This window comes from Cucumis melo, chromosome 1, assembly GCF_025177605.1.
Source record: "Cucumis melo cultivar AY chromosome 1, USDA_Cmelo_AY_1.0, whole genome shotgun sequence".
NCBI lineage: Eukaryota > Viridiplantae > Streptophyta > Magnoliopsida > Cucurbitales > Cucurbitaceae > Cucumis > Cucumis melo.
The window spans coordinates 31,317,944-31,327,338 of record NC_066857.1 but is presented as its reverse complement, the minus strand read 5'-3'; the positions used below and the strand labels follow the sequence as shown (position 1 = coordinate 31,327,338).

At 34.7% G+C, this 9,395-nt stretch overlaps 1 protein-coding gene across 2 annotated transcripts; it reads left to right on the top strand.

The window, feature by feature from the left end:
* Nucleotides 1–37: 37 nt before the first annotated feature.
* Nucleotides 38–7,811, top strand: LOC103492687 (uncharacterized). 2 transcript variants are annotated; one of them, XM_051086748.1, is made up of 6 exons: nucleotides 105–243; nucleotides 364–591; nucleotides 5,905–6,231; nucleotides 6,570–6,731; nucleotides 7,008–7,091; nucleotides 7,520–7,763. In XM_051086748.1, the coding sequence occupies exons 1-6, from the start codon at nucleotides 214–216 to the stop codon at nucleotides 7,625–7,627; spliced, it is 939 nt and encodes a 312-aa protein (XP_050942705.1). In that variant the 5' UTR covers nucleotides 105–213; the 3' UTR covers nucleotides 7,628–7,763. The 2 variants fall into 2 exon arrangements, with proteins under 2 accessions (XP_050942697.1, XP_050942705.1); XM_051086740.1 differs by lacking the exon at nucleotides 6,570–6,731 and having other exon boundaries at nucleotides 38–243; nucleotides 7,520–7,811.
* Nucleotides 7,812–9,395: the final 1,584 nt, after the last annotated feature.

Genomic DNA, 9,395 nt, shown 5'->3' with positions numbered 1-9,395 from the left:
AAAGTATAATCTTTAATTTATTCCAAACTCTTCATTCAACACCTTTTGACCAATGGAATTGAAAACACAACTCTTTAATAAAAGTGGAACAAAAAACCTATTCATAAAAGTGGAATAAAAAACAACTATTTTGTAAATTAGAGGGAGTTGGCCCTTCTTCTTCTTGACAGAAAGGACGACTCTGATCACAGTTCTTGTGTTTGTTTCTCAACAATGGCTAGGAAACCAGTGAAGTATTTCGTGGTATTTTACTTTAACCTAATCAATCTCTTTTGCCTATCTTATATTCGGATATTTTGGTTTAGAAATTTTGAGAAGTATATATTCTGATTAATTTTGATTTTTGTAAATGAATCTAAACAGGTGGATGCATTCACTGACACGGCATTCAAGGGAAATCCAGCGGCTATTTGTTTATTAGAGGAAGAAAGGGATGAGAAATGGCTGAAAAATTTAGCGGCTGAGTTCAATATTTGCCTGACCTGTTATTTGATTCCCATAAACGAAGACGAAGAAGAAGAAGAAGAAGAAGATGATCATTCGATCAGTCCGCCCAAGTTTAGCCTCAGATGGTTCAATCCTGAAGCTGAGGCTTTTCTCTTTTACTGATCAATTTGATTATTGTTTTGAATGAATTGAATGGTCTGTTTTTGTTTGATTAAAGTTCCGAACCAAACATCCTACGGTTTAATCGCCATTTTTACAAATGGTGGGTTGGTTTTGATTGAGTTGATTGAACATTCATTCAATCGTTTACTAGTTTCTTTATTTTTTCTAAAAGTGTGAACTATATTTGATAATTATTTTTCTTTTTTCTATTTTTTGTTTCTTTTTTTTTTAAAAAAAAAGAACGAGACTATGTTTTATTATAAATATTCTTGATTATTGTTCCTCGTTTCTTGTTGTTTGTTGTTTTTTTAGAACAAGAAACGAGATTATGTTCGATAAATATTCCTGGTTGTCATTTCCCATTTCTTCTTGTTTTAGAACAAGAAACAAAACTACGTTGATAACTATTCATGTTTCATGTCCCTTTTTTTTGTTTCCTATTTTTTGTTACTATTTCCTGTTTTGTGTTTCTCGTTACATGTTTCTTCTTTTTTTAGAATAAGCAATGATACTATGTTTAATAACTATTACTGCTTCCTTTTACCTTTTTCCTATTTAATTTCATGTTTCATGTTTCCCGTTTCTTATTTTAATTTTCTCGTTTTTTGTTTTATGTTTCATGTTTCTTGTTTTCTGTTTCCCGTTTCCTGTTTCCTGTTTCTTATTTCCTTTTTTCTTTTTCCTTTTTTGATTTCTTTTTTCTATTTCTCGTTTCTTTTTTCGTTTTCATGTTTTCTGTTTTTGTTTCCTGTTTTTTGTTTTTTCCTTGTTTTTTGTTTCTCGTTCCTTGTTTTTTTAGAACAAGAAATATGACTATGTTTGATAATTATTTTGTTACCGTTTCTTAAAAAAAGGGAACATAAACAAAAAATTGTTTGACAATTATTTTTTGTTTCTTGTTTCTTGTGTTATTTTTCTTGACATTTTCGCTCACTTTTTTTTTTTAGTTTAAACTATAATTTAATTATGTAAAAAGTAAAAAATATATAGACTTCATTAAAATGTGAAAAAAATATTATAAAATACACATAAATCTAATGACTATAATATAATCTATCTATATCTATATCTATACTATATATAAAAATCTCGATGTGGAGAAACTTTTTTCTCTCCATTATATCCTTGAGTTTAGTTATATGTTCCAAACCACTCTTTGGTTTTATGGTAAATTTATTTTTATTTTTTTTATAACTATAAAAGACACACCCCTCTTCCACTACTTTTTGAATTTATTATACTTAAGTTTAGCGGAATTAAAGTATGTACAATGTAAAAAATTGAATACAAATGGTTTTTCATCTACATACTTAAGTTTAGTGAAATTAAAGCATAGGATGTGAAGAGTTGGAATGCAAATAGTTTTTCATTTACATTTTATAAATCAGTTACAAATTAAATATCTTATTAATTCTAATTAACAATACAAATTTAAAGACTTGAAAGTTGAAAAATACTTTATAAAATGCTTCTTTGATTTTTTTTTTTCTACCAACGTTGTTATTGAGAAATTTGGATCAATCCAATAGATTGTGTAATCGGACAAAATTGGTATGCTGATCATTTAGCAAAAATATTATACATTCTAAAATAACAATGGGTGATCAGGCAGTAAAACAAGTGTTTCTTCCTTGAATACCATTAAACCCACCAAATGACAATGAATATCCATTCAAGTTCAGGAGAAAACAATTCTCCATTCATTCATGTTTTGCAATGATAATTAACAAAGCACAAGGGCAAACAATTCTTAATGTTGAATATATATTCTTGAAAAACGTGTTTTCTCATGAACAACTTTATGTTGCACCATCAAGAGGAATTTTAGTGAAAACAACAAAAGTTTGGATCAAGTCCATAGGTGACAGTAAATTACATTCAATTTATAAAAAAAATTATTGATTATGAAGAAATCATTTTTTTTTATATATGCAAATCTTACATTTAAATCTACTTATTCTAACTTTTTCCCATGTACATTAAATTATGTTATATTTTGAATTTCGTATCTTTAAACTTAGCACAATCTAAACATATACATGCAATGTTTACTATAATCTAAAGCTACGCATTATACGTGTCAAGCACACATGCTTTTTACTAATAATTGAGAAAAGTATGTGTGCAGTTGCCAATGTTGCATGGGCACGAAGCTTTACCTCAGCAACAGTAGCGAAATATTAAGCACTACTGGAGATGCCCAGGTGCTAAGGGGGTGTCTACCTACCGGAAATTCTCGGGTGCACCTACTGACCCATTTTTTTAAAAAACTATAATACATAATTTTTTAAATTAATCATATGTTGTTAAAATTTAAAATTAATTTAACATATAATTATGAAAAATTAAGAGAAAAAAAACAAATTAAAAAATATTAAACATATATGTAACGACCCAAACTTTCCGGACTAAGCTGAGGTCACTACTCAGTACTAAGACTCGACCACACAAAACAAAATTCATAACGGACCGGTTACGATTTCTTAAAACGTTAGAAATATTACAAAAACGGTATCGGGCCCTATTTTAAATCACGGTCACAAAAGTTTCAAATAAAAACTCGGGTCATCAACTCAAAATCACAAAACCAACTATTCTAACAAAATACATCAGCGGAAGCAATAAGAAAATCAGACGCGTCCATATGGCCTTCACGCATCCTTCCTGCCTCTCGTCGGTCTGCCCCTAGCTGTGCCCTTACCTGAAAAGTTTAAGAAGAGAAAAGGGTGAGTATAAACATACCCAGTAAGGGACCCACTACTGGGCCCGTTAGGGATCAACAGTTAACTTCCTATTCAAGGGTGCCCTACATAACAGTCTAGTGGTTCCGTAGAACGCACATATCAGTCTCGTGATCCCGAAGGATACACCTATTAGTCTAGTGCTCCCGAAGGATGCACATATCAGTCTAGTGCTCCCGCAGGATGCACATGTCCGTAAGGTACACTACCCCATAGATGAAGCTAACCGTTCCCCTCAGTCCATACTAAACCGTCTACCACAGTCATACTCCATCAACACTCATATTACAGTTTCGCCATAGGCTTTGCCAGTCAGATAGTATAGGTTTAAACAACTACACCCTCAGTTGCTATACGCGTTTCCAATTCGCACACCATTATGGTAACCCCTAGACCCAATCAACTAATCAAATCAAACTCGGACTCACTGTCCTTCCCCGTCCAAACTCCATGATCAATGTCCAGACCAATGACTACCACGTACTTAACCGTAACTTCAGGGTCCATCGACATACTATTCCAATCTACAACGTAGCCCATTAACATAACCACACTATACCGAACATCCAGCATCGGGGCCTACTAGCAAGTAACTCCTTATACCCGATAGCACACAAGCTACAACTAGCGGTCGCGTTACCTTTACATCAGACAAGAGTATAATAAAAATGCTTAAAAGTCAAACACACATATATTTATTCGGTACAGTTACTAACGTGTAATCCCCTGTGGATTACTACGTTTCCAGCCTCGCTCCGAGGTCCAGTAGTAGGAAAACCCTTACCTGAAACTTGGTTATGCCCCTCGATCGAATCCACGCTCAACGGATCCACCTAAACGAAAACACGAAGGTTTTAATCGATGATACTAGTAGAAGTCATTTTAAATGGTCCTAAGCAACATCTGTTGACTTACCCAAGGAAAGGAAAGCTATCTCCAAACAAGCCTGCCGCGGAACCTGAGAACTTAAACGTCAACTCCTTAATACCTTCAAGGGAGAAAAGGTGGGACCAAATCTTATTCCAATATTCAAATTCGAATCGGACGTAGCAACATTAGGAAGTTCATCAAAATAATCCTTACCGAAGACTCACCGTGACCCGAAGTGGAGGGAGGAAGGCTTAGGTGGCTCGGTGAACAGGGAGCTCGGCTTGGCTTGGAGGTGTTCGGCTCGGCTCGGCTTGGCTCGTGGCTTGGGTTGGCCAGCTCGCAGCTTGGCTCGGCTTGGATCAGTTTACGGCTCGGCTCGGTCCTCGGCTCGGCTCGACTCGGTCCTCGGCTCGGTTTTCGGCTCGGCTCGCGGTTCGACTCAACTCGGATTCGTGGCTCAGGTCGGCTTCACTCCGCGGCTCGGTGTATTCCTTCCTCATTCCGGCAACGACGGCGTCGGTGTTCTGTCTGCGTCGGGAACACGAGATGAGAAGGGAGAGGCCGCCGGCGGTGGCAGAAACGAAGAGAGAGGGAGACGTCGGCTGTAGATGGACGGCAGACGGCGCAACGCGCGAATGGTGGCTGCGGCGAACGAACGGTGAAGCTAAGAACGCCGACGGAGATGGAGACGGGGACAGAGGACAGAGACGGAGAGATGGGGACGCACGCAAACGGAAGGTAAAAGAAAAGAAAACAGCGGCGGCGGACGATGAAGGAAGAAGAAGAAGAAGAAGGAGAAATCGAAAGAGAAGGCAGGGGCGGCGGCGCAAGGAAGAGAAAACGTAAATGGATGAAAAAAAGGGGGGTGTCTCGCGCGCGCCTTAGGGTTTATTTTAAAAAAAAATTATTATATATATATATATATTAACTTATAATAATTATAAATAATAATAATAATAATAATAATACTAATAATAATAATAATAATAATAATATTAATATTAAATTATATATAAAGATTAAAATAAATAATAATAATAATAATATAATTAATATTATATTATTATTATATAAATTTACAAATATTAATTTAGGAATTTCAGAAATTACTCAAAAATTTAAAATTTTCGAAAAATTTACGCAAAACGTTAAAAGTTTACCTCGAAAATTCGGGGCGTTACAATATATATGAAAGATTAATAAGAAAGAAAAAAAACGAAGTAAACTCAGAAATAATAAAAGAAAAATTGTAAAAAATAGAAGATTTAACAAAATATTCACGCTTCATAGAAAAATCAATATATTTTTGTAATGAGTTTTATCAAAAGATTAAAAATCATCAAAGTTGGAAATGGAACCCGAGACCTTTAGTCTAAAAGTGAATATAGAATGTCTCTCTGCCGATTAACCAAATTTTAAGAAATAATAGAAATAGAATAAAATAAAATAAAATGGAAACTATTAGTAATAACTGTTATCAAAAGGCTCTTAGCTTCTTTATTTGTTCTACTCTTAATCATATGATCATTCCTTCTACCCTTAAAATTATATGTTTTCAATGGTATAGAAAGTCCTCCTTCGTGAACACTTTCCCTACTTGTATTCGCAACTAAATGAAGTGTAACATAACATTGTGGTTGATGTAAATCTTGTGGTTTCTGATTAAGATAACTTTTTTTTACAGATAGAGCTTTGTGGTCATGCAACATTGGCAGCTGCACACGTACTTTTCTCAACTGGTTTGGTAAATTCAAACATCATTGAGTTTTCCACACTTTCAGAAATTCTAACTGCTAAAAAGTTTCCAGATCATGTCAATCTTCTTGAGGTTAATTCAAATGTTATTAGTAATGGTGAATCACAAGACAGTTACTTCATTGAATTGGACTTCCCAGTTTTTTCTACTGTTGAACTCGATTCTGCTGTTGTTGTTTCTTCAATCTCCAAAGCTTTGAATGTTGCTTCTATAGTTGACATTAAGATGTGTAACATGAATCCCAATAGACTCTTGGTAAGTAAGCCCTTGTTTATCTTTAATGTTTTGTTCACACCCCTACTTATATACTTATAAGATTGAAGAACAAAGAAAGCGTAAACCATCCATGGTTTAGTCTCTGGTGAGAAAAACAGGAGAAATAAAGTAACAATTAAGTAGGTCATGAGTTCAGTACATGTTTTTCACATCAGATTAGCCAGAAGTGTTTAAGCTAGCTCGGATACTCGAGAATATAAAAGAAAAAAGCAAAAGAAATAAAGCGTAATGTCAAAGAAGAGAGGAGAGAACAATCTTAAAATACAAGAAAATATATATATATTGAGGTGGCACTGCTCTAAACCCACATTTTGCAGGTTGTTCTTCCATCGGAAAAAGATGTAGTAGATTTTCAACCTAATTATGACGAGATACGAAAGTGTCCTGGAGCTGGGTTAATCATAACTGGAGTAGCCCCTGCTGAGTCGAATTTTGACTTTTATACTCGACACTTCGCCCCCAAATTAGGGATCGACGAGGTACACAATCTCAATCTTCTATTAAGTGTGTCGTATATGCTTGAGGTGAAGCCTAAGACATGGCATTAGCTTGCACGACCAAAACCCTCCATGTTTATTAGTTATTTGGTTTTTTTTTTCTTTTCTTTTTTTTTTTGTCCCTAAACTTTAGTGATCAGATGGTTCACAAATTTCAAATGTTAATAATGATAATGTTCTTCCAAGAAGTTCAGTTTCTAAACATTATATATTAAGAGTTGATTTAGGATATTTCTTAAATATTTGTTGCATATTCAGGATCCTGTATGTGGTAGTGCACATTGTGCCTTGCCAGTCTTCTGGGCCAAAAAGTTGGGCAAATCTGATTTTGTTGCTTATATGGTACTCTCTCTCCTACCTATCAACTTATTTTCCAACATGCTCATGGATACCCTTATCTGTTACTTATTTTCAAACATTAAATCAAAATTATAACTGATGAACAGTCTTTATATACTATGAAAAAGTACTCTTGAGGACTTCAAAGTAGTTTTCAAAGCATTGAGGAGGGAAAAGTATGAAGGAAGCTATATATATATATATATATATATATATATATGTATACATATATGTATATATATGTATACATATATGTAATATCTATATAATATATATATATGTATATATATCGAATGAAATAGACTTAAAATGATTCAATTCAAACTAACATTAGAACTTAGAGCCGACCAAACTCAAACAAACTTAACATAGCTCAATTCAATTCAATCTATAATTTGAGCAATCGGGTTGTTTGAATTTTTTTTGGTTAGGCATCACCTAGAAGTGGAGTATTGCACGTCCATCTGGATGACCAGAAACAAAGGGTTTTGTTGCGAGGGAAAGCTATTATTATGGCGGAAGGTATTGTGTTGGTTTGAAATTATCTTTCAACCATAATTCAATCTTCTTTCTTTTTTGTTTTTTTTATTGTGAACCTTAAATAAGTGTTATTTAACATGAGCTTAGTTCAATTGACACTTGTATGAACCTGTGAACAAGAGATCTTGAGTTCAATTCTCTCCACTCCTACGTTTATTTGATAAGTGCTATTGATTGATCAAATGGTTATTTGTCTCATCCAGCACATGAGTTTATTTAGCCCTTGGTTTTACGTTTGAAATTTGGATGTTGTTATTTTTTGTGATATTGAAATATGGAATTAAAGCAGCTTTGATACCATGCTAAGAAATTTGTATTGGATCAAAGAACAACGTTTAACAATAAGACTCAAAGAATTGATCAATTTGAACAACCTTATAATATAAGAACTCAACTCAAATAGTTTTTTTTTTTTTTTAAAGGAAACCGCTAGATAGGACTTAGGGATGAACCTAAGACCACACTAGACACAAAAATTTATTTATGAGGGGCTAGAGAAAAGCCCAAGAGTTAATTACAGAAGTTGCTAAGATTTAAAGCAATTGTAGCAGCCGAATAATTTTTAAAGTAAGAGTCCCTACTGCACCAATTGCCTATAAGGATTTTACAATCCTCCCACATATTGGCAGCTGTTTTATGAGAGCTAGGGGTTCCAAAAATTCTAAGATTCCTTTCACACCAAATTTCCCAAAATAAGGCTATGATTCCACAAAAAACAACCTTGTGTTTCGGGCTGGAGCAATTTAGGGACCGGAAGAAGGAGAACACATCCTCCAGATCGTCGGTGCTGAGAACCAAATTGAAAGAATTCTGGAGAAAGGACCATAATGGTTTCACAGCTTCGCAACGAAGAAAGAGGTGGGTTCCTGATTCACTATCCTTCTTACAGAGTACACACCAGTTGGGTTGAGGGGAATATTGGGCATTCTTTGCTGAACAACCTCCATCGTATTTATTCTTCTTTGTATCAGGCACCACATGAAAAATTTGATCTTCATTGGAATGGTGGACTTCCATATAATCTCAAGAAGTTTTGATCGAGGGTCCCCTGGAGATTGATCCAGCTGCCGAGAGATCAAGACTTTTGCAGATGCAATGGAAAAAGAGTTATTGCTGTCTGGGGTCCAGGTAGGCTTGCTTGATCCTCTATTATACCTCGGAGTAGGGAGAATCTCTAAAATTTTTGCCCATTTGCTTCTTTCTCTATCGTTCAGCTCTCTTCTGAAACTTATGTTCCATTGGTTATCGAGTGTGTTCCACGCATCTTTAACTGAGATTTCTTTGTCAAGCGAAAGAGCAAAAAGTCTCGGATAGGCAGTTAAGAGACGACCTTCTAGAGACCAATTAGAGTACCAGAAGGAGATTTGATCTCCATTATTTAGATCCCAACTTTGGTTACTTTTGAACCAATCAATGTTGTCAATGATAGATCTCCATGGGGCTTTAGAAGTGCTAGAAGAGATGTTTGATGGAATATCTCGTGGATATTTGCCTTTATATTTGCATTGAATCAGTCTCCTCCAAAGGGCATTAGGTTTCGAGAGATAACGCCAGAGCCACTTAGTTAAGAGGGCTTTATTAGTCACATGAAGCCTTGAGATACCCAGACCACCCTCCTCTTTAGATTTAGTGACTTTAGTCCAGTTGATTAAGTGAGACCCTTCTGATTTTTTATTACCTTTCCAAAGGAAATTTCTCAAGAATTTTTCAATGTTTTTGCACGTCAAGGAAGGAGCTTGGAAAACAGATAGTTGATATATAGGAAGA

Bases quoted from the DNA above. Each gene is read 5' to 3' on its own strand.
- LOC103492687 (XM_051086748.1), top strand. From the start codon at position 214: ATGGCTAGGAAACCAGTGAAGTATTTCGTG. The intron at 6,232-6,569 runs GTAAGTAAGCCC...CACATTTTGCAG, and splicing joins TGAATCCCAATAGACTCTTG to GTTGTTCTTCCATCGGAAAA. The intron at 6,732-7,007 runs GTACACAATCTC...TTGCATATTCAG, and splicing joins CCAAATTAGGGATCGACGAG to GATCCTGTATGTGGTAGTGC.